This window comes from Cimex lectularius, unplaced genomic scaffold (genome assembly GCF_000648675.2).
Source record: "Cimex lectularius strain Harlan isolate CLEC.00 unplaced genomic scaffold, Clec_2.1 scaffold40, whole genome shotgun sequence".
Lineage (NCBI taxonomy): Eukaryota > Metazoa > Arthropoda > Insecta > Hemiptera > Cimicidae > Cimex > Cimex lectularius.
The window spans coordinates 1,914,520-1,940,951 of NW_019392652.1; the positions used below are offsets into that span (position 1 = coordinate 1,914,520).

General features: G+C 33.4%; 1 protein-coding gene across 4 annotated transcripts in view; it reads right to left on the minus strand.

The window, feature by feature from the left end:
* Positions 1 to 625: 625 nt before the first annotated feature.
* The window catches only part of LOC106670140 (potassium voltage-gated channel protein Shaw-like), a 268,915-nt gene continuing 243,108 nt past the window's right edge, over positions 626 to 26,432 (minus strand). For all 4 annotated transcript variants that reach the window (XM_014400218.2, XM_014400217.2, XM_024230690.1 and 1 more), the window contains 4 exons: positions 2,208 to 2,376; positions 1,891 to 1,992; positions 1,121 to 1,248; positions 626 to 1,047 (listed from right to left, as the gene is read on the minus strand). In XM_014400218.2, coding sequence (XP_014255704.1) covers positions 934 to 1,047; positions 1,121 to 1,248; positions 1,891 to 1,992; positions 2,208 to 2,376 — 513 coding nt within the window. In that variant the 3' untranslated portion in view covers positions 626 to 933. The remainder of the gene's footprint in view (positions 1,048 to 1,120; positions 1,249 to 1,890; positions 1,993 to 2,207; positions 2,377 to 26,432) is intronic.

A 26,432-nucleotide genomic window follows, 5' to 3' on the forward strand; every position in this document is an offset into this window, starting at 1 on the left:
CTAATGTTTTTTTAAAAAGTTAAATACAATTTTTTTTTCACATTCAACTTTGTTGTACTCAAGAAGATATAAAGAACATTATAACAAAATAAAGAATCATCGTAATCCTAAATAACTAATTTTTTAAATCTAAAATTTTAAAATATTAGCCGGCCCATCCTTAAAACATACTTTTTCTAGTGTATTTATTTTTCCTGTTGGTCTACTTTTCAACAGTTGAAAAGTTCATTTGATCTACTGAAGACAAACAGCAAGAATGCACAAACCAGAGATAATTGTGCTGACCGCAGATTAACTTACAGAACACCCAGTGTAATCGTATAATTTTAATAAAGATCAAAGATAGAAGAGGTAATTGGCTATTTTAAATAAATTACCTCCAAAAAGTTAAAGCATTGCAATATTTGATAAGAGAAAAACTAGAATTATTAAATTTAAAAATCACATTGAGCTTTTAATCTAAAGATAACTAGCGTTAATGATGCCAATGTTTGCATAGTATAATAATTTGAAGACATTTGCCATTTAGATTTAAATTTTACAAACATTTCAACAGTTCTGTAATGAATTATTAATGGTAATTAAAATTTAGATTAAATAAAATAATAATTTTTTATTAGTTGGTCTAAAAGTTTATTTTAAATTTTATTTTAGCACATATGAATGGCTAATTACATACAATTTTAAGGAACTTAAATTGAACTTGTCCTCAAAATTTAGCATTAATTTATTTAATGTATTGTTATATTAAGATGAAGCAGCTTTTTGAAGGTGGTGTTCAAAAAAATGATATTTGAAGTCTCATTCATTACTTTTGTTGGTAAAATAGTTAAAAAGCATTAACTAATAATCATTTCATTTTTTAAAATTATTAAACTCTTTTAGAAATGAATATAAGAAATGAAAATCATCCGTAAATATTAATTCTGGTATTTAATCGATTGAAGATGGATTAACTGAAGAGTCACCAGTTGGCCCTGGCATGTTCTGAGCTTGTAAAACTGTCCTTCGTGCCATCATGTCAGAAGCTGATGTTAACAGCCGAGGCTGTAACATGAAAATATGGTTAATCGGATGTCTATTGATTTCATGTTCAGACGTTGAACAGAATAAGTTTTACCTGGAGTGGCAGAAGAAGGCTGACACTACCGATTGTTGCTGCTCGGGGCTCTAACGGCGCTGGGGCAACCATGGCTCCACCTCCAACCCGCGATACAACTGCTAAACTGCTACATGCTCCATCATTATCTATAAAACACAGCCATAAAATAACTGAAATGTTTTAAGATGTTTTATGATTGAAAAATCATTTTTCTGCAAGTCTATGCAGCTCTATAAATAAAAATTATATGTCATTTGGTTAAGCTTTTAGCTACCATGAAAAAATATCACTACTTTTGCTGTTGTTTAACGCATACATAATATTTTTCAATTTCCTTACTACTTTTGTACAGACAAATTTTAATTTAAAATCACGAATGTTCTCAAGACTAGAAAGTAGCTAAAACTACCAAATCATTCTAAACATTCATAATACATGCACAGAACAATTAATGGCCATTTTTTAGTATTAATTATTTCAAATAATAATTCGAGATGCTGTCATAATTGCAAATCCATTTTAAGCGACATGAGAAATGTCTATTGGTTCTATTGGCAAGCGGTAGAAATCATATTCAAGAGACAACCACTGTTTATTTAGTAGGGTTAACTTCTCAGAACTTCTTTGCCATTTATTATTTAATAAATTGTTATTAATGTTGATTACTTTACAATAAAAAACAAATACAAGGAACAGTTTCAATATTAAAAGTCATAATCATTACATAGATTCTAGTCATGTAATTTAATATTGTTTAGTCATTAAACAATTTGAACTCATTTGTATACCTTTTTTCGGTGAAGATTCTGAGCTTGATGAAGGAACATTGAGGCCAGGGATTGATTGACCCTGTAGTGCAAGACCTATCATATTTACTCCATTCACTGTCCCTGGGCAATATAGGGAAAATTAGTATAAAAAAAAGAATCAAGAACATCATGAGGAAACAGTGTTTGTCAAAATTAACTTCTCTGCTAGCACTAATCACTACTGTTTTGTCATATAAGCATGACAGTAGCAAACCCTCATTCAAATCTACAAATTCTATGACAAGACGTTTTGTGAACTATGGTATGAGAGAGGCTAAAGAGCAAAATCATTTTACCTAATTTTGGGTTAGGAAAAGCGTCTTTAAATATAGGATGCGGATGATGTTTAATTGCATTCATACGGCGATTAGCAACTGCAGCTGGATTCACTACTTCACCTCTTTTTGGTCTCGGCTGTTCCACCGGAAGCACCCTTCGTCTTCTTTTAGGAAGTTTCGATCTAGCCTGAAACACCAAACACTTGTCAATATACAGCAATATATGTTCTGTTTCGGATTGCAAGGCATCTGACATTCACGTTTTTGCTTAAAAAAATCCTTGAAGCTTTGGCCAAATCTGTTTAAAAAAAATGTATTTCTAGTTTAATCAGTCTACCTATCTTTCATTACTTTACTTACCTCAGGATTATGTTTCACGTTTTTTTGTTTTAGGGATAAAATTCTAATAAACATATCATTAAAGACCAATATTGGGTATATCAATTTACAAACCAACAAAACAAAAATATTGTGCAAATTCTGTAGAAGGATTGTTCATTGACTCAACATCATTTTCATAAAATGAATTTGATGAATTATTTAAATTTTCAATGTACATGGACATACAACATTCAAACATGATGATAAAACAGTAATTTGATAATAACTAATCATCCTGGTCTACTTCTCCTCACTGGCCTGGCCATTTATGATAGACTATAATGTTAGGGCTCTAACCTTACAATACAAAATAAATTACTAATCCATATACAGGGTGAGTCAATTTTCGGTGCACCATAGAAAAATCAACGTTGGTGCGTTTAAATCTGACTCAAGGCTTATTTCTTTTGATTTTAACATTAAAAAAAGGAAGTGAGTCAAATTTCGTCAGTAGTAGAGAGTATTTTTTTCGTCCGATTATCGTTTTACGATAGACTAGGCTACTGTGTTACAGCAAATGGAGGTCTGTTCGAACAATTATTGTAATGATTTTGAACATTTTTGATTTGCTAACAAAGGAGATTGTTATATTTATTTAATTTTTTTACTTTACCAGAAAAAAATACTCTTAAACCTTAATCAAATTAATTTGTGAAGAATTTTTTTTAAAATTTTTACATGTTTCAATAATGTTTTAATAATATTGGTTTTGTTTAATTTCCTTCCAACCTATTGGGTTGTCCGGAAAATAATGCAGGATTTTAAGTTTTCATTAAAAAAAATCTATATAAAATATTCTGTTTACGTTTACAGGATTACTCATTTGTATGAATGTCAACACTTATTAATCCTCTTCCAAATGATATTGTTTGTTTACCTCTGTAGCATTCCGCTACTTGGAAATAATTCAGTCATCCTTATAATGTCAAAGCGAGAATTTCGTACGATTTTCTTTTACGAGTTTAAACTCGGCCGAAGCGGAGCCCAAACGGCTAGAAACATTAACCAAGTCTGGGGCGAGGGTTGTGTTAATGAGTGCACTGTGCAAAGGTGGTTTAAAAAATTTCGGGAGGGAGATTTCAGCCTTGAAGATGAAGAAGGTCGTGGAAGGCCTTCCTCTCTTAATGATGATGTTCTGCGATCAGTGGTGGGTGCAGAGCAACTCAAAGTCAGTAAAACGACCGTCGCTGACCACCTCAAGGCGATTGGAAAAGTGAAAAAACTCGAAAATTGGGTTCCACACTCATTAAACGATCGCCAAAAAAATCAGCGCTTTGATGTTTGTGCATCACTTCTTTGTCGAAACAAAAATGACCCATTTCTGGCCAGAATTGTTACATGTGACGAAAAGTGGATTCTCTACGATAACACTAGACGTTCTGGACAGTGGCTCGACAAAGGAGAAGCTCCAATACATTTTCCAAAGCCCCCAACTCATCAAAAAAAGGTAATGGTTACGGTATGGTGGGCTTCATTTGGTTTAATACACTACAGCTTCTTAAATCCTGGCGAAACCATCAATGCTGAATCATACTGTAACCAAATTAATACCATGCATCAGAAATTGGCAGTAATGAAGCCCTCTTTGGTCAATCGGAAAGGGCCCATTTTGTTGCATGACAACGCTCGACCACATGTGTCACGTGTAACGTCACAAAAATTATTGGAGCTTGGCTATGAAACTTTGCCTCACCCACCCTACTCTCCGGACCTCTCGCCTACTGACTACCATTTTTTTAGACACCTGGACCACTACTTACAACACATAATATTCAAAAATCAAACGGAACTGGAAAATGCATTTATTGACTTTATCAATTCTAAAAATTCTGAATTCTACTCAGACGGAATTAATAAGTTACCAACACGTTGGGAGAAATGTATTGAGAGTATGGGAAATTATTTTGATTAAAGAACATTGCTTTAAAGTAACTAGTTTCTTTTTTTTTTTTTAATACCAAAATCCTGCATTATTTTCCGGACAACCCAATACTAAAATTAATTTGTAACGAATGGTGCGTCGAAAAGTGACTCGCTATTTTTTTGGTAAGAGGCTTACAAAATAAAATGTGCCGAGTCATAATTAAACGCACCTACGTTGATTTTCCTATGGTGCACCAAAAATTGACTCACTTTTTTTTATTAACGTATTATTCAAAGGAAATAAGCCTCGAGTCAGTTTAAATGCACCCGCGTTGATTTTCCAATGGTGCGTCAAAAAATGACTCACCCTGTATATATTTAGTAGTCATAATTGACTGTATTAATTATTTAAATTAATTATACTTTTTTCTAGGTTGAGATGAAAAAGCTAGTGTCACTAGTGGGATTCGTTGTCCTAACCACATAACCATCTAGCACAAAGATAGATCAAGTGGTTAGAGCAGTGGCGTATTGAGCTGATGGTCTTAGGTTCGAATCCCGTTCATGACACTAGCTTTTTCATCTCAACCATGACCTAGGATAAAAAGTATAATTAATTTAAATAAAATAATAATACACAACATCATCAACGTCCATGGAATAACAAAACAAAACAAAATTTTAAGTGTACAATTTTCCTATTGCCCAAATTGGGATAGAGAAAGAGCTACAATTTTGTGAAATTTTGTTTTCAGGTCATGGTTGGCCACTTGCCTGTTTAAAGCTGAAAATATAAAGGAATCTCTTTGTAGGAAAACTAAACCGTGATATTACACACTTTCATTAAAATTGAATCCATTGTAAAATAGATTTAAAAAAATCAATAATCAATTTGCAGAATAAAGCAATCTTCTTAAATATTTTGTAATTTTTGAAACATAAATAAAGGATAATCAAATTATGTATATAAAAATTGAATAAATTTATAAACACATGTAATATAAAACAGGAAAATGTAAGAAAAATGTAAATAAGCTCCCTTTCTGTAGAGTTATTACAGGAAGAAAAAATCGTCTTAAAATCTATGTGGTATATAACTATGGGGCTGTACCAAACTAAGGAATAAAAAAATTATTCTAACACTTCAAAATAAAATTGTATGTAACATGGTCAATGCACCATGGAACTTGAGGAAAGAGGACTTACATAGGGACCTTAAGTTCTTGGTGGAAATTAATTAAACAAGTATATGTCTGAGTACGCAAGAACGTGGACAAAATTGATTTGCACAATTATACAATTGTAGCACGTCATAAGTTTGAAAAGGACAAAGCCATTTCAATCCGTATAATAAAATAATTTAATAATTAAAGATATTCATATAAATCTTATTGTACCAATGGGTTTATAAGAATATTCATTGAACATTTATGTCATTGTAAAATTAACGATTGGCCTAGGTAGACGAATTTTAAAGAAAAGTATACTAATTTAAAAAAATGGTCAATAGATCAACAGACCTCGACTTACCAAAAAAAGACGAACAATTAAAAAAAAAAATAAAAAAATAAAGAAAATCAACGTCAGCAATATTTCCAATTTATATTCGAATCGCACACCGGATGTTTTCCACGACCGCATCTTTGCATTTGAACGGTCACGATGATCATTTGTGTTTTGTCCTGGACCGCTGTAGGGAAATAAATTGAATAGGAATGTACCCCACCATGGGGAAAAAAAACCTCATCATTATATATCTACGGAAGACCCTCAGTCCACGTAAAATGAGCAGGTTGTCTGTGATTTTCTCGAAGTTAACAAACACAAATAGACTCGGAAGCCTTTTATAAGAGGATTCGAATTTCGCCGTTTGCTTAATATAATTTCGACATTTATTTCCACTTGAACTTCATCAAATTTGTACCGTCTTCTTCAAGAATGCGAAATACCTTTCGCTATTTAAATATTGTGAGGAGACTGCAAGTTGATATACTTGTAGTTTGTTCATACCCAATCATATAGTCCAATACTGTGAGGATACAGCTATAAAATCACTATTTGACGTTAAGCGTCCAGTTATTGTTGAAGTAAAAGTTCAGTTTATTAGTAGAAACTAACGATTGAAAAACTACGTTGATGGAGATTTTCAAACTTGATACGAATTCCATACAAAAATATGATTCGAATTTGATTTAGTATGGACATTTTAGGTGTAAATATAAACAAATCTAATTTAATATTAAGATTTTACTAATTTACTTTTGTTTAGTTAGTACTAAAGTTCTATAAAAACAAGTTTGAAGCAATAATTGTGGAAATTTAGTTTTCTCCCTCTTGTACTAAAATTTACCCTTGAAGTGGTTAAACTTAACGAAACCAAGCTTCACTCGAAAGCCAATTAGGAGGTAAACTACATAATCGCATTATTCGCAAACTACCCTGCCGCCGTAGTGACTATTTAGTCTGCTGGCGGTGTCTTGAACGTGTATTCACTTGGCCGCCGAAACGGTAATTTCGAGCGTACATCGGAACTATTTGCTCCCTTTTTCCTATAGATTATTCAAAGAGTTTCAACCCAGAAACTCGAGTCGAGCACAGTTTGATTAGCGGAACCCTTAAAAGCACCTTGAACAATTAGGGGAAGAGCTTTTAGACTAGGAGGTTCTGCAAACCGAAGGTGAAATACACATTTTAGGATCTTGGGTGGTCTCAAATACATAATTTGTTATAGGAAATTCGAAAATGTAATAAAACACATCAAATGGAATGGAAGTAAAGAAAACAAACAAAACGATGCCAGAATGTCAAGCGGAATGTTTTTCATCATTATAAATAAGTGTGTGGTGTTTAGTGACCGTCAGTTAATGATTATTTGGGGATCGTGAGATGCGGTCTGGTGTGATGTAGGTTTTAGAAAAACATTTTCTTTATCGTGCCAACGTTTCGATCTTTATTGAGATCATATTCAGGGCCTGGGATTTACAAACATCGTTTAAATTTAACAAACACATGTAGGATGTGGAAAAAAGAGAATTAAAAAATATTTTTTGCAATTAATTAAGGTTTTTAGTTGAGATAATTGTATTATATTAATTGGTCAAGCGGACCACGAAATTAGTGAATTTAATATTTTTTGCATTGTATAAATTCACTTTTTTCCATATCCTACATGTATTTGTTAAATTTAAACAATGTTTGTAAATCCCAGGCCCTGAAGATGATCTCAATAAAGATTGAAACGTTCGCACGATAATGAACATGTTTTTCTGAAACCTACATCACACCAGACCGCATTTCACGTTTTACGAATAATCAGTAAATTTATTGTTATTGAACTATATTTTTCAATAATATTATTCTTTTGTTAAAGAGATTTGCGTACAAGTCAATAGGCGTAACAAATATTTTGGTACAGTGTAAATTTTTAATTATCTGGCTACTTCCTTAGGTGTAACTAGCTTTATATTGTCCTCTTGTATTGTGGTTGTTTTTCAACTAAGCTAGCATAAATATTTTCGTTTGGTTGGAAAATTTCATCAAGGGTACTGAAAAGAAATCGTTTTTTTCTCTGCTGTCTCTCTCCCATGTACCATCTTCTTTTTTAATGGAGGAATTTTGGCAATTGGTCTTTTAGTTTTTTACTGCCTTCCTTAGGCAATAGACCGTGGATTTTTCTTGGAGTTAGATCTTATCTAATTTCTGACTGAGTCGTCATGTAGTTTCTTTTTCTGTTTCAATTTTAATTTAATTATTAATTAAAAATTAATTTGTTGGGCCATATTCTTGAGGATGTTTTTGTTTGTAGGGTTTCTTCATTGTTGCCATTTTCTCTTCTTTTTTTATGACTTTCTTCTTTAATTTCTTTGGGTCCTATTGTCTTTTAATTGAACCCTATTGTTTTATCCATATTCTGTCTAGTATTACACCATGCTGCAATCTGAATGGTGGAAATTTACATCTCTGTGTCATTTTTTAATTGTCCTTCTGTTTACAGAGGTACATTGTTTCTTTTTACGCCGTTTTTATATCTACGTCTAAGGCAAAACTAGTCCAGCCAGTTGTTAAATTAACTAGTGTTGTTTGCATTGTTTATTATTATCCTTTCAATTACCGACAATATATTGTCAATATATATTTCACTTACCGTTGAGTGATCAGAATTTATATCAATGTTTTCTGGTATGGTAATGAAGTTAGGAGAAACTTTTTTGGTAATGAAAAAGTCTAAGAGGTCAGTTACTTTGTTGCAGTTTGTTGGTCAGAAAGTTCGTTTCCCTGTAGATTGCTAACTGTTACGTAGCTTTCCTTAATCCTAGAAATTCACTTTCTTCACATCCTAAATGTATTTGTATAATTTAAACAATGTTTATAAATCCCAGGCCCTGAAGATGATCTCAGTAAAGATCGAAACGTTGGCACGATAAAGAAAATGTTTTTCTAAAACCTATGTCACACCAGACCGCATCTCACGATCTGCAAATAATCATTAAGAAACAAATCAAATTAAGCAAATCAATCGTAAAGTATGTTTTCTTTTGGACATATCTTTGTTACTATGCAAATAACAGTTGCACACACAGGACAGAAGATTTCCAAACGCAGTTAGATGACTGACATACCAAAATGATCGGAAACGACCAAGCTTATTATCCTGCAGAACCCAAAGAAATCTCAGTATATTTTCTGTTCAGTTCTTGATCGAAGCTTTTGGAGCATTTGAAACTTTAAGGCCTAGCAGTTCCGGCGGAAGCTTTAAAAGCACCTTGAACAATTATGCGAAGAGCTTTCAGACTAGCAGATTCTGGAGACCGAAGGTGAAATACACATTTTAGGGTCATGGATGGTCAAAAATACAAAACAGATTTGTGTTAGAAAAATCGAATATATAACAAAACACATGACTACAGCACCAGGGACACGGACAAATTCGCTCTACCCAAGCAACACACTACATTTTCTAAGCATGATTATTCCGAGATGGTGAGATGCGGTATGGTGTGACGTAGGTTTTAGAAAAACTTTTTTTTATCGTGCCAACGTTTCGATCTTTATAGAGATCATCTTCAGGACTTGGGATTTATAAACACTGTTTAAATTTTACAAATACGTGTAGGATGTGGAAAAAATAAGAAGAAGAAGAGAAACACAAGAATGACACATCTACCCAGAAAACAAACTCTTTGAGTGAGTACAAATACCTTGATTGAATTTAAAATTTCTAGCATTCTATAAATTCAAAATTTTTCTTCTTCTTATTTTTTTCAACTTAAATTTAAATAATGTTTATACATACCAGGCCCTGAAGATGATCTCAATAAAGATCGAAATGTTGGCACGATAAAGAAAATGTTTTTCTAAAACCTACGTCACACCAGACCGCATCTCACGATCTTCAAATAATCATTGGCTAACGATCACTAAACACCACAAATCCTAGTTTATACTCAATGGACAAAATTTACAACAAAATGTGTGAACTAATTGGATTTAAAAACAATCGGGATTTTAAAAGAAAATTGCTGAAAACTGAAACTTGCTTTTTGAATGCTCTATGACGTGAGGTCTTTTATGAATTATGTAAATTAATAATTTATAATTTTTAAGCTTTACGAATGTATAGGATTTGAATACATTAATGTATTATAGAGCTTTTGTGCAAAATGTAAACTGTTTTTGCCTCTACATAAAGTGTTTTGCTTTTGTTTGATTCCAAAGTAGAAACACGTCTGACAGACCTAAATAACCTGGATCGACAAAGCTGCAAGTTCATCACCTGGCATACCTCAAAGAAATCTCACAGTCCTTATTAAGTTCTTGAACACTTGGAACTTACAAAGCCTCGCAAATCAGTTCAAAACAATATGGGAAAGTTTGAATTCACCTACAAGTTTCCTGTTGCTTATTCGAACCATGGCATCCTTGAAAACGTAGCAATCGCCCGATTCAACTCTTACTTTAAAGACTCACCTACTTTCAGAATTTTTAAATAATCGTTTTGAAACGAAATTTCCTTCTGTTTTGTTTATTTCAAAATAATGTCACTAAAAAAAACCCGGATCTTAGGACAGGGCCATCTTTAAAAAGGTAGTGTAAAAGCAAAAACTGACTAAGCTATTAAGCCATTTACGATATTTTCTTTTGGTAAGAAATTGTTTTCCAATAAATAACTTTGATGGTTATACAGTTTTTGTTCAAATCTTCATATTAATATTAAGGGAAATAGGATACCACGGTAACCTAATGATTACGGCGTCAGACTCGTATGTGCCACGCTAGTGGTTCTGGGTTAGAATCCTGGCACAACCATGGAATTTTAATTGTAAATAATATGTAACAGGTACGGGAAAGTGGTTTGACCTCCTGGTCCGCGAAACCAAACATATAGTTGAACATTAAGCCCTCCGATATGACATGAATGATTCATAAAAGAGAGATAAAAAATTAAAAAATTTGACACGATCCATTGCCTTAAAATATAAGTTCTATCTTTGGAAACGCCAGCTTAGATCTAAAGATAGCCCAGATGAAAATATATCATTGAAAGCTTTCCTAAAATTCCACCTTTAACGGCTTATTTCCCGCAATGTATTTTAAATGATGATTTTTGTCGTTTGTAAATTATTTATTTATAAATTTCTCAAAATTTTACTTTGTCATAATCGCTGATAAAATGTAAAATGTGCTTTCGTTCAAATTTCATTATAAAGTTTTAAGTTATTAACCCAATCTATTATCAAGGACTATATCACCATCACAGGCTTCGAAACTTTAATTATTAATTTAAAAGGTAAACAAATATGACCAAAAAAGTTTTGTTTTCAGTAACATAATTCAAAATTTCATTAACTAATAAGTTTATTGTTTGTAAAGTGTAAAGTTAAGTCATGATGAAGTGGATTACACTCCTCAAAATCTCGACTTGATGAAACTTGGAAGGAGCTGAGTGTTTTCTTTCAAATTGGTTTCATCCCTGATCCGTTTTTTATTACATAATTAGGATTGAAGTCTGATAATTTATTATAATATAGGAGATATATTTTTATTTATATTTTTTTAAATAAAAGTTTGTAAGAAATCGTGCTCAACATCCTAACCATCATAATGGAAAGGGTTTCTTCTTTCATTACTGTAATTCAGACTTACAAATGCTCATTATTAAAAGAAAATCTACCTTTTTAAACAGCTCTAATGCTCTTATACAAAAGTATATTTATATCAAGGTACAGTCACTAATTTGAATGGCTGAGTGGTGAAGGGGTTGTAGAGGAATAATAAAAGTTAATTATTTTCTACTTACTCTAGACGTTATTAAAGAAGTTAACCCAAAATATTGAGCTTTCTTTCTTCTTTCCCGGACGTTGGTTGATTTTCTGGTCTTTTTTAGAATTAAAATGTTTTCAGAACATGGCAAATAAAGTTTCTATACGTTTAGATGTTTTATTTTTGAGACGATGCTGTGGTGTTATTAGCTTATTGGTGTTTCGATTCGGCATATTTTAACACAAAAGGTTTTTATTTTATTTCTGTTTAAAAATTGAACATATTTTTTCCTGTTATGTCCTAGTTGTTCGTTTTTGCGACGTCACTAACAACAGGTCCTGAAGAAAAAGACTACATTTCTATTCAGCAGTGCAGAACGATTTTCCTTTATAGCCGGTCAGGATTGGGGACAGTATTTGAGTTTCCCAAGCCTGCCAGTTACGCATTCCAGCATAGTATGGATGAATCTGTGAACTTTCAAGCCAATTGTTTATATGTTAGGCCTGAAACTACGAACTTCTAAAGGATATTTTCCAGGAAAATTGTTTAATTGCGCGCAAAACTGTCAATATAATGATTATTTGGAGATCGTGAGATGCGGTCTGGTGTGACATAGGTTTAGAAAAACATTTTATTTATCGTGCCAACGTTTCGATCTTTCAATTAATTAAGGTTTTTAGTTGAGATAAAAAAGTCACGAGCAGGATTCGAACCCACGACCTTCGGCTAGATACCCCGCTGCCCTACCACTTGAGCTCGTGACTTCGATCCACTCGGACACCAACTTCCCATCTCAATATTAATTGGTCAAGCGGACCACAAAAACTAGTGTGTTTCGATCTTTATTGAGATCATCCTCAGAGACATATCTACACAGAAAACAAACACTTTGAGTGAGAACAAATACTTCGATTGAGTCTAAAATTTCTAGCATTGTATAAATTCATTTTTTCACTTCCTACGTGTATTTGTATAATTTAAACAATGTTTATAAATCCCAGGCCCTGAAGATGATCTCAATAAAGATCGAAACGTTGTCACGATAAAGAAAATGATTTTCTAAACCTATGTCACACTAGACCGCATCTCACGATTTCCAAATAATCATTAATTAACGGTTACTAAACACCACACATGTCAATATAATTTTAACAATGATTATGAAAATTATCGGATTCATTTGTATCCGAAAGATACCATAACACGTTTTCTAATAAAATAATTATGTTTTAGTCCTTATATTAAAAGAATAATATATTAGAATATTTGATTAGGCAGACTTTTTTTTCATGGAGCAGTTTGCTTCGTCAGATGTGAAATACTTGGGAGCGAATTATGCAAAATTATGCATTCCGGCATATCAGGGCGTCCCAAGGGATGAATCTGTGTGAAGTCTCTCCATGAGAGAGCTTTCCAGCTATGCAAACCCAGGTTGCACCAACCACACGCGTTGTCCGCGACGATTTCCGTTTTGTCAGAGGGTAATAATCGTGAAATATAGCGGAAAGACATTTCCGCTAAGAAGGTCAAATTCAAGCTTTTTCCACAGCACCGAGATGATTTAGGGCCTGGCCCATTTATTGCGATGAAACTTTTTCCACTAGTAGGCTCGAGGCGGTCCACGAGCTGGTTATTTCAGGAAGTAGTAAGCCGTGATCAGTAAACAGAGAGGCGCATTTGTAATTCGGAAAGTTAGCACCAGGCCAAAAGTTTGTTAAAATGAATCATCCTAGAGTTTATTAATCCGAACCGTAGTTATTATGGTCTCAAAGAAGCATATTGTTCAATTATTTTAACTTCCAACGTAATTTTGATAGGGAAAAGACGAAGGAAAGTCTTGTAATGAATTGAGGATGAACTTTAGAATTTGGCCTTTCCAATGCAAGTCTTAGCCATGGGTCTTTCGGTCTCATTTAAGCACATTGTCTAAAAGGAACTATTATAATTTCTACTTTTTTTGTTTTTCCAATAATTATCTTAGCCATGGATCTTTTGGTTTCATATTGCCCAAAAAGAAATATTTTAACTTCTACTCAAAATGTTTCGAAGGCTGAGAAAACTTTTATAATGAATGTAAAATTCAGAATGTGGCCTTTCCAATGTTAGTGTGCAAAACCTTGATATTTATATATACAAGAATCAATTGAATACAAGAATCAACAACGTTCCATTTACACAAATTACAAATCGACTACTGAATATTGCGAAAAGACGAAACGCGAATGACCAAAACTGGGAGAATAGGCAAATCATATAGGAAACTATCAAGCTACCTTTTACATGTTAAACTTCAAAATTTTTTTCGATGGCCATAGTCTTACGATATTGAACAATTTATGCTCTGTTTATCTCAGTTTTATAAAGTCATTAAACCCAAAACTTTGTTTGATAAGGAACAAACTAGAAACACAGGGTACCCATTACCGTTTATCGACAATGCAAGCAGACTACAAATTAAAAGAATATTAAGAAGTAAAATAATAAATTTTACTCTACTAGAAATTTTGAATATCAAAGAGATATTTGTAATGAAAAACTTTGTAATTAAAATAAATTTGAATGCAACCCGAATGATGCGCATGAAAGATGATGAGCCATAGGCAGATCTATAGAACGCATAAAGTATACACTCCCTCCCCTCACAAAAGCCATTTGTTACGATTTGTAACTGAAATTGCTTTCAGAAAGACCACACATCATTTTCTCCGCTATCTGAATATAAGCTTTCCAGATCGAGAGTGATGTAGGTAGACCGTATTTTATCCGGTCATAAAACTGAACGAGTAAAATTTATCGGGAAAGCATGAATAATTTATACTGAAATTTTATTTCTTAAACAGGAAATGTACGAACATGACGTATCTCCGTGTCGGTTTAAAACGTTAGATTATTTTGCTAAAGCAATGAAACGTTCAATTTACCGATAGTCGTAAAAGCAACCCCCTATTAAGACGAAAATTGGACGGCGGGTTTTTCACAACGAAAAATATATTTCGTAATACACGCCTCGTGGGCGAGTATTGGCAGTTAACTACCCTTCTTTCACCCCAATATCCTGAAAACCAGGGGCGTTAAATTTCGGAAAGGTAAACCTTAATCTTTTATCGAAACGGCCGGTTTGATAGTAGAATTAGAAAACTTCCAACTTTGTTGATAAAGACTTTCAGAAACAGTATCTTTCAAACTTTTCAGGTTTTTCTATTAGTCCTTTTACTATTAATTGAACAGGATTTAATCTTGACATATTATTTAAAAATCTTACTTGGTATATATAAAAGACAGGCTCAAGATTCAGACAGATCCTTTCCGAGTGAGATGTCAACGAGATGTAAAATAAAAACCATGTCAGGATATTCTGTTACTTTCACCTTTTCTTTATTATACGAAAGGGTTTCAAGATATAAATAATATTCTTGGAAACGTGATATAGTTGCACATTTATACAGATAGAGGTTCGAATTGTCGTACTTAACATAAATTGTAATACAGTAAAAATATTTCTTATATTAGCAAACATTTTTTAAAAATCTTAAATTTAAAGTTTACTTTATAAGTTCACTAACTTTATTGGATCGTTCGTATTTCTGAACATAATGTTTTATTGATGAAAATTTATGGGCGGCATTTAATTAGAAAAAATATACGTGCGTGTATGTTAAAAATTAGTGTTTTTATTTTTTTGAGCTTTGATATTTCATGCTTATCGTACGATTATCGTCTTGGAAGGAAAGTGAAAGTTTGATGAACAGTAAAAAAATTTGGATAGAGAAGTGAAGTAGAGTACAGTAATAAAATGTAGCGTACAACAGTAATAAAGGAGTTGGGGGCGTCGGTGGCCGTAACAGTTTAGGCTTTGACACGGCGCTCATCACTGTAAGGTAAAGGTCCCGAGTTCGAATCCAGCGGCCCTTCATTCGAATCCGACATACTTACAAATGGATTCTAGGTTTTAAGAGCCCCTTAATATCAAGTTGCTAATATCAAGCACTAGTCAAAATTAATTAAATTAATTACAAAAGATTACAAATATATATATATCTATTTGTTTAATGTGCTATGCTGTTTGGAAGCAAATTCAACATTTTTTATTACTTCTTTTTTAATTTGGATTTTGGAGGCTTTTTTCTTGCCATCATTCTACGGTACTTTGTTGATTTGATTGCACATGTATTATCGAATTATTATAATTTAAAAAAATGTATCCTTTTTTTATTTTCAGGTTATTTTGTGTTTGGTTGTTTCGTTGGGAGGTTTGTGTCCTTCCATTTGTTCCCCAATTCAACCAGTCTTTTTGTAATTTTTAATTTGCTTTTTTCCTGTCACTAATTTTTATTTTGTTGATTTGATTGTATATGTTGTTCCAATTATTACAAGAAAATGAATCCTTCTCGTTTCTTTTTGTTTATATGCTTGGGGGGGGGATACAATCACTCTTTATTGTTCTTGGTCCTTTGTACACTCCCAACAAAAGCTCTAGTTTTAAGAATACTCTCTTTAATTAAACTACACATTTTTCGAAGGTTCACCAATTACCTAAACTCAACAAAAATCACCTTCCGATTACTTTTATGACCAAGAATTGGTCAACTCCTTAAAAAACTCCTTTGTAAGCAAATATTCCCAATCCTTGAAACATCTAATATAATCCCAGACAATCAATTTTATTTTAGACGTCACCATCCTACCTTCAAACGTAGGTCGATCCGCTCGGACACTAACTTCCCATCTCAACCTCACCTATTTATGATAATAATAAGAGTATTTTTGAAAATGAAATGAAAACATCGATTCTATGTCTACGCTAATTAAAATATGATCTTTTTGAATTTTTATCGGTTTTAAATTATCCTTCAATTCTTTTGAATTTTTAACATCATACCCTTATTTATTTGATATTGAATTTAATGGTTTAAATAGTATATATGCAATATTGTGAAGAGGTGAATTTAAGGTTAATAGCTTGATCTATGGAACTACACTGACAGGCAAAAAATTAGGACCACTTGTAATATAACTTGATTTGTATATATTTTTATATATTAATAAAAGTTTCGCGTTTTTAACGTTTAATAATTGAGTCTTTGTCTAAAAAAGTAAATTGCTAAGGAAAATGAAAAATAAAAGAAAGACGGACAGATAAAATTTGTGTTAGATTTTTAATTAACATTTCGATAACGCGTATTTCCTCCTCTTGCCTTAATTACATCTCGAAGAAGCCTCGGCATACTTTCTATTAGTCTGGAAATTGCTCTTTGCTCGAGGTTCGCCTATTATTCACGAAGAGTCCTTTCAAGATCGTGGAGTGTATCAGGAAGTGATGGACGTGCTCTTATTCGTCTTTTGAGGTTATCCCATAAATGTTCGATGGGGTTCAAATCTGGAGCACGGGCTGGCCAGGCTAAGATCCTGATGTTATGCTGTTGAAGGTATGTTTGTACTATGCGGGCGACATGTGGACGGGCATTATCGTTCAATAGAAGAAAATTGTCCCTGATTTTACCGAGGATGGGCAACGCATGATGTTCCAAAATTTCATCCACATAGCGAGTCGCCGTCAAAGACCCTCCAGGAACAACAACCAACTCTGTGCGACTCTCCATTGAAGTTCCCGCCCACACCATCACTGAGCTACGTTGAAAAAGTCGGCTCTGTGAAAAATTACAGGCTTCGTACTTTCATTTCGTCTTTCCACATTCTTTCAAGCCCATGTGGTGATCGCAGAGCAAATCTAGAGTCATCTGTAAAAAGTACAGCAGACCAACCGTCAAAGACCAATGACTGTGATCTCGAGCCGATGAGAGCCGTGCAACTCGGTGTGTTCTGGTCAATTCTGGTCCTCTTACGGGGCGAAAAGTCATCAGACCATACTGATTTAATCTTCTTCGAGCAGTCCGTTCAGAAATTTGGACACGTCGAACTTCCCGGAGCTGATGAATCGCTTGAACAACAGTAAGGTTCGCAAAATTCTCAAAGACAAAAAACTGTCATCCTGTGGTTCTTTTACCCTAGAGCGTCCAGAGCCGGGCCTTTTATGGTAGGACTCAGTTGCTAGAAAACGTCTAACGGCGTCTCGCAGTGTTTCGTAGGGAACTGCCATGGCAATAGCCGCATACCTGATGAAACGTCCATCATCAATAAGAGCCACACCACGCGCATCATCCTCAGCACTAAGTGGCATTTTTAAGTTTTTGAGCTAAAGAAAACAAAGATGAAAAGTAAACAGTTTATTGCTTCAGAATTCAAATGAGACTGAATAAACATTTTAAATTCCGTAAAAATTAAACATTGAAAAAAACCTTTATCCTTGTTTTGGAATAAGGATTAAGTGTGTTTATGTCTAATTGATATTCCCAATTTAAAACATAGCATAAACAAATATTTATTTAACGATGAACTAGATTATCGACCTGCTGGATACAAGAAGTCTTTTCAGAGGATCTTCGGAAGAGGTCAAAACAGAGAAAACTTCCTTACGGTTTTCGCCGAGCTTTCGACAGTTTTATGCTGTCATCTTCAGGGCCTGTTTTTTTATCGTATAAACAAACAATTAAAACATGAAAACACAATAATTACACCAAAAATTTAATATCTTACTTTAAACCTTTTTATTCCCTATTAAGGTTTAAAGTAAGATATTAAATTTTTGGTGTAATTATTGTGTTTTCATGTTTTAATTGTTTGTTTTTATGATAATAAAACAGGCCCTGAAGATGACAGTATAAAACTGTCGAAAGCTCGGCGAAAACCGTAAGGAAGTTTTCTCTGTTTTGACCTCTTCCGAAGATCCTCTGAAAAATATTTATTGATAAGAACAATGAGACAAATTAAGGGCAGAATTTTCTTCTGTCGGGAAAATGAAAAAAATCAGTTGGGTGAAATTTTTTGTCAGTCAGTGCATTGGTAGGCTATCTCGTATCGTAAAGGGATATTCCCTCAGTAGAACTAGAAAAAGCTTTCTTTTTAAATTTTGGTCGATACAAAAAGCCCAATGCACTTTGCTCTGCCCTGAAGGAGAGAGAGAGAGAGAGAGAGAGGATGAATTATTTTCAGACGCGGGTATTGGTCAATGGGGACCTGTATCGTAGTCTCCCTGTTCCCAGAAGGGCTTAAAAATAATATATGGTGGCTTGAAAATAAATTTTACTATTTATAAAGTTGTAAGTAATAAACTATGTTACATTGTGGAGAAAAAAATTTGATATTTGTCTAATTGTAAGACTCTTGACCGAATGTCATATTTATTTATTTACGATGCGACAAATCTTCTTATATTTTTATTTATTATTATTATTATTATTATTATTATTACGATCTTTATTTTTTAGTTGACTTTAAGAGATTTCTTGGACGAGATTTAAAATATTTATACCTTTTTTATTATTTGGAAATCGTTAGATGCGGTCTGATGTGACGTAGGTTTCAGAAAAACATTTTCTTTATCGTGCCAACGTTTCGATCTTTATTGAGATCATCTTCAGGGCGTGGGGTTTACAAACATTGTTTAAATTATAAAATATAAATTCTCTTTTTTTCCACATCCTACATGTATTTGTTAAATCTTCAGGGCGTGGGGTTTACAAACATTGTTTAAATTATAAAATATAAATTCTCTTTTTTTCCACATCCTACATGTATTTGTTAAATCTTCAGGGCGTGGGGTTTACAAACATTGTTTAAATTATAAAATATAAATTCACTTTTTTTCCATATCCTACATGTATTTGTTAAATCTTCAGGGCGTGAAATTTACAAATATTGTTTAAATTATAAAATATAAATTCACTTTTTTTCCACATCCTACATGTATTTGTTAAATCTTCAGGGCGTGGGATTTGCAAACATTGTTTAAATTATAAAATATAAATTCACTTTTTCCACATCCTACATGTATTTGTTAAATTTAAACAATGTTTGTAAATCCCACGCTCTGAAGTTGATCTCAATAAAGATCGAAACGTTGGCACGCCAAAGAAAATGTTTTTCTTAAACCTACGTCACATCAAACCGCATCTCACGATTTCCAAATAATCATAGACTAACGGTCACTAATCACCACACACTTTTTTATTATTTTGAAGCGTTGTGTTAATAATAAATAGGCAATCTATTTTTTTAAAATTGATTTTATCGAATAAACGAACATTCATTCAAACAAAACAGAAAGTTGAACCTAAATTTTTGATTATTTTGATGGGATGAAATCAGGTTCGTTTTACATTGTTCCAAATGTCTACTCCCTTTTCCTAGTCAGAGTCGTATGATCATTGAGCAAGGCCGTGTAATTTGTTAGCCAGTAGATATACGAGGATTTGGTATTACCCGTGAATAATTAACAGCTTCGGTTTTGACCCGTAGGTGATAATTTACATGCCTTATTCTTGTTTTGTGTTTGCAAGAATGAAACTAATACTCTATTAGTATGTTTATATTTGGATACAAAAGTTTGCAGTTTTTAAATTTTCTACTCAAACTGTTCGTGCAGTGATTTTACGCTTGTAGGTATCGATTTGGGTATTTTTTGTTGAAGGTGTGTAAAGCGAGTGACGTAATTGGATAGCCTATTGTTGCCTCTGTGTGCTCTTTCCCCAACTCGAATCCACTCTTTCTATACATGGTTAAACGCATTTGACGAATTTTTCCATCAAGTTCAGACGGTTCACTATAAACATTTCTAGTGAACATAGCATATAAATTATTATTATAAACCAATATCAATAATATTTTGTTCTCGTGTTATATTAATTGAAACAGATGTACTCTCTGGTTTTAATATTTCCATTGTGTAAATCCTAATATATTAGATATATATTATAAATCCATTATATTTAGTGGTCTATTGACAAAATTAATTCTTTCAATTAATTAATCTTTTTATGTAAGGTTTTGGTTGAAATAAAAAAAGGGAATTCGAACCCACGACCTTTGGCTAAATACGCCGCTGCTATACCACTTGAGCTATCGTGACTGCGATCCACTCGGACACCAACTTCCCATCTCAACCTACCTTTCGAGTTTTCCCTCCTTTTTGCCATTTTTCAAATGTCGTGGGTTCGAATCCCCCTCGCGACACTAACTTTTTCATTTCAACCAATACCTTACTTAAGATTAATTAATTGAAAAAAGTCATTTGGCCAGTCGGACCACGAAATATAATGAATTTAATAAATAAAACGAAGTATATCTTCACTTACACCTCCCCGTGGCCACTTCATATGTCGCCGAGCATCGAATCCTCATTACACGACATTTGAAAAATGGCAAAAAAAGGAGGGAAAATTCGAAGGGTTGTAGGTTGAAGTGAGAAGTTGGTGTCCGAGGGGATCGAAGTCACGATAGCTCAAGTGGTAGAGCAACGGCGTATTTAGCCAAAGGTCGTGGTTTCGAATCCCGCTCGTGGCACTAGCTTTTTCATTTTAACCAAAACCTTACATAAATAGATTATAAATTTTCATTGGCAATTTTGAATATATTAACGTTGATTCGATGCGTCGGTCCTTTATCCTTCCGAATGAACGGCTTACAGAATGCCAAATAAAACGTCAGCCGATTACAACTACATTATGGTTGGCCTCTGCATCGATTGTCTATTGTCCTCTCATAGCTGTCGTGCCGTCAAATTTATAGTCCTGGTTTGTTAAATATCTCTTGACTTCCTGTTTGATGCTGGAGAACGGCCAAAAATTTAAATAAAACAGAGTAAACACTGAAACAGCATAATTAATGAAGGAAGTTACGTGACTGTGTCTTCAATTCCACCAATTTTACCCTTCAGCAATTGGATTTGTACAAGATATAAATAAAACTAGTTAGATAAAATTAATATTATTCTGCTTCAAAACATAGATGTATTTAAAAAATACAATCTTTGAAGTTCTTGATGTAGAGTCAAGTCAACTAGTTATTTTTTAGTTTTGTCGATCTGTAGTAAAGGGAATTTTAAATAAAACATTCTTCTGAAAAATACGAAGTCGCATTTAAAATGATTCAGTATCTCGCAGAATAAAACGGTTACAAGAAAGAAATCATGGAAATGATCCATGGTTAATGTCGAAACACAAGGTTATTAAAAACAGAAATACAAAAAAAGTGTTTGTTAAGAGAGCTAAAAAATGGTCATTCACACATCCATTGACATTCCAGGAAACAAAAAATGGGAAAGAATATTGTTATATTCCTAATATTCAGTATCTCGCAGAATAAAACGGTTACAAGAAAGAAATCATAGTAAAGATCCATGGCTAATGTCGAAACACAAGGTCATTAAAAACAAAAAAGACAACAAAGAAAAGGTGATAGTAAAGAGAGCTAAAAAATGGTCATTCACACATCCGTTGACATTCCAGGAAATAAAATTTGGGAAAGGATATTGTTGTAAATCTAATATGAAAAACCATATATTAAAAATTGGAAAAAATTAATGCTATTGTAAAAAAACATCATAAAAGTAGCCCTCAGAAATAGAAACACCCTAGGACATAGTCTGAAAAACTATAATGATAAAATAAGAACTGAAGATAGAAGCTGAAATTACAAATGTATCTGTAAAAATAACTAAGTGGTGAACATTGGTCAATCGGCAAGAAAAATAAAAAGACATAATGGGATGAAACCAAGCAGGATACAACGAAAGAGAAGGAAACTTGGTCGGACTTCAAAACCCATCTCGTGACTAAAGGACACAAATTTAACCTACTAGATAACGGGAACTTCTTCACGCCGAGGAAAAATAAGATTCTCAACTGGAATGAGGCTTATGGAATCGCAAATTATAAAGATTAGCACACACTCGTACACAAAATCGCGCAACTCGTGTCTATAGACAAAGTACTGCGATTGCCTGTAGAAAAATCCGGTACAAATCGCTTGTTATGCAACTACCTGTAGACAAAAATAACTAGTCTATGGTCTCCCAGCTCGAATGGAAAACATGAGACATGTTGCGCAACATAAACAACTGAGAGGCTGGAATGTTTGAATGTTGCTCTGAATCTTGTTTCTTGCTTGCATATTTTACTTCCAATTATAAATGGCTAGCCAAAATCAGTGGTGGCTAGCCGATTGGAATTTCTGAAACCTCAACTATCTTCTAATTTTAATTTTTCCAGAAGGGTCAGTCAAAATGTCGGAACGTCTGCTAAAACGTTCCTAGACCTTAACGATTAATTATCCTTTTTTGATCAAAAATTAAAACTGCACAAGCAGCAAAGTCGCTGGCTTTACCTCATTAGTCATGTTTCTGCGGATACTAGTTTAACTGAGCTGTTCAGGGGCTCAAGACAAAGGTTTTAGATTATCTTGGATTTGTTCTGCAACAGCCTACAGACAAAATCGGCGATTCGTCTACAGATTTTGTCTGCCCCCCCCCCAACAGTTGCTGTACGGGATAAGACTGAGGTCTGGCTCTGGAGTGTCAACACCAGAGTTGGGTAATTTTCGAGTCTGCTGTCAATTTACTGTCAATAACTAAAATTGAAATCGCTGGTGGACTACGAGATGTGAACTCGTCACGTGTTTGTATGTACGTACTTACATGTCCGGATTTGAGCTTATACAAATAAAAAATTACTGTTTAATAAAATTTTGTTTTAGGTTGGCTACTAGTAATTATCATTAATCTGGATCAAATAGGACGTAATTTTCTGAAATAATGAAAAGCCTTTATGCGAAATTTATTTTCAAAAGAAGATGTGTTGGACCATTATTTTAACAATATTGTCGAGAGCTGGACGATTTAATTTATTTAGCCATGGTATATTTCAACCTTTTAGTATATTACATTTTAGTAGCAGCATAATATTTCGACTTATTTCATGAGTGCAGCCAAGTCTTCAAAATAGAGAGTAATTGGCTTCAAACGTTAAACAAATATATCATCATCATGTATTGAAGTGAAGTTGAAATGTACATAGTATTCCATGAAAGTTATATTTTTTAATGGGCAATTAAAGAAATGTACATTTTTATAAAACCCGTTCAAAAGGTTTGCAATGTTAACCCGTTTTACTTGAGCAATAATTCTTTTACCTTGAAGTATTCTAGCGTTAAATAATATTAAAAATTGATATGGAAAATTGTCGGCATAACATAATTAAATTTATCGAAATACTATACGTTTATTTCTTGAATAGATGAAGATGAAATTGTTAAATAAATTATTTGGATTAAACGACAGTATGAGGTGTTTTGCAGTTAAGTTTTTTTTATATGAAATTAAATTTTAAAAAAAGAAAGGCAAAAAATTTTAATTAGGATTTCACTGTTCTTTCTCAAACTGCACGAGGATAATAAGAACATTTAATAGAGTAGGGAGGTAAACAGGACTGGCAGTCAGTGTAAATGAAGTTTCATAATTCAATTGAGGGCTGGGTGGCAGTTAATTGAAATGGCTTTCATTGTCGAATTCGGTGGTTATTGTATCGGAACGTCCATGACAATAAAATGGAAACAGGGATAATATTCAAAATTTATAATTGCGACAAAAACACATTAAATTGATTTTGTAAACCGTCCACGACTGAACAATAATGGCTTGTTTAATTATTTGTTGATGTACTCGCTGAAAGACTTAATGCCTACCTTAATATGAGCATATGAAATGTTGTTGCTTTTCGACAAAATTATTTTGATATTTAGCTTACGAGAGGAAGCTTTTAACATAAAGCTCTAATAAAAACTCTCGCAGTGTTAGGTTAACTTCACAATTTATGAGGTTTTATTAAAATAGAAACTTTAATTGAGATATCTTAATTATCTTTATATGATCTATTGTTTTTAAATTTGACAAAGGTAATAGTATTTTTAAAAAATTATTAATTAGTGTAATTACTGAATTATAAAATGATAAACATTTTTGGATTTATGAACCATTTGCACAGAATGTATTGTGCCTTTTTTACTTAAAAATATTTAAAAAATCCTTTTTCTTAAATTTAACTACAAATAATTGAAATTAGTTGTTTGCATATTGCTGTGTTATTATACGTGTTTTAGCATTATTGCCGGGATTGTTATCCGCTATTCATTTTGTCACAGATCTTAATATATTTCACACTTTCATAAAATATTTTTTTAAAAATTTGCTTGTAGTCTTTACATACCAAAAGAAATAGTACAAATGTACGCTTATACGGTTTTTATCGTTTCAGGCGACGAGGTGTTTTCTCGGGATGGAAAAATGTTGGTTAATTTGGGCAGAAGGGTTAGGATGGATCGAAAGCATGGCGTGAAAATTTTGCCATCAGGAAGTTTTCACGACGGAAATTTCCACTGCACAAGATTACATTCCGTAATGCCTCCGTCGACTCCGTTGGTGCACCAGCGTCCGTCGACGGAATGTTCCGCTGGGCTCCGTCTAAACAGATCAAAACAGTGCAAAGTAGATGGGGTGCGCCACACTGACGACGGACAAGCGTAGAACGGAAGAGGTAGGCAGTAGGACACGCAAACTGCAAGAGAAGCTGATCTAGGACGGACTAGGACCAATTTATTGTGGAAGTTCTATGGTCATCCCATAGTATTGGAACAACTTGACAGGATAGTGTTGAATTTCCTCACAGACAGTGAAACTGACCAAGTGCTACTCTTTTCATATTGAATGGATGAATCCAATGTTCTCTCTGTCTCTTTTGCTTTCCATTGCCTCGTAAATTCACAAAATGAAAAGTTGTTTCATTGTACCGTATACGATCAACTGAGTCACGTTATCAACTGCATATCCAAACAGTCGTTAAAGGCATTCCGTTCATTTCCGCTGTATATGTGGCTTGTTCAGGTTGGGCGGATTCTTCGTCACAAAAACTTCCATCGCATTCCGTCTAGTGTCGCACCGGCCAGTTGACAAGAGGTACAGGTGGGTAGATATTGAGCATAGCGAGGTTGGCAGCAGTTTTGACGATTTTTCTGAGAACTTTTCATTGGTAGGATCTTCGTGGAACCCCCCTTTCTTTATATCCAAAGTATTTTCAATAAAGTCTTGTTTACAGTTATTTGAGCTTTGACCGACTAAACAGATTCATATACGTCTTCGTAATTGTCCAAGCTTTATTGGTTGTCGTCTCTTGAGTCTTGTATGGGGATTCCATGTCGGTCTGCTGTCTAGGTATAGTCTAAAGTATCTGACTTGAATGGAAGTGGAAAAATCCTTGTTGATTTACAGCGAAGGGCAAGAAAGTTATTTTTCAATGGAAATGTACACGTGGTGCATTTTTTATTTATTTAGTACCGTCCTCGACTTTTGGCACCATTCTTTTATTCACTGTGTTCTTGGATGTTGGAGGTTGGCTATTCCTTCTAGAAGACCAAATTGCGGTGACATTCGCGTAGATGGATAATGAACATAACTCTTTCTTAGGCCTGTATGGGAGGACTTGAGGATTCAACGAGTACCTCATAGTTTCGACCTGAGGGTCGATGACGAGTGTGGAGGGCATGTCCGAGCACATAATTCGAGAATTCAAAAAATACACAGAAATCACAGAAGAGCTAGTCGAACAAGCTCATGTAAGGACTTTTGAGCTTAAATAATTAGTGAAAACCAAAGAAAAGTTTCATCATTTTGGGAATTCATTTATAAAATAAAAAGCCGTTAAAGCGTTTATTTGTATTCATGCATATATTCATTTATCCATTAGGTCATATTTATTTACTAGTTACTAATAATACTCAAATTTATATCAAACAGAATAACGATTAACGTTAATGAATAAATTACTCACACTAATAAATTTTGGATAGGATAGG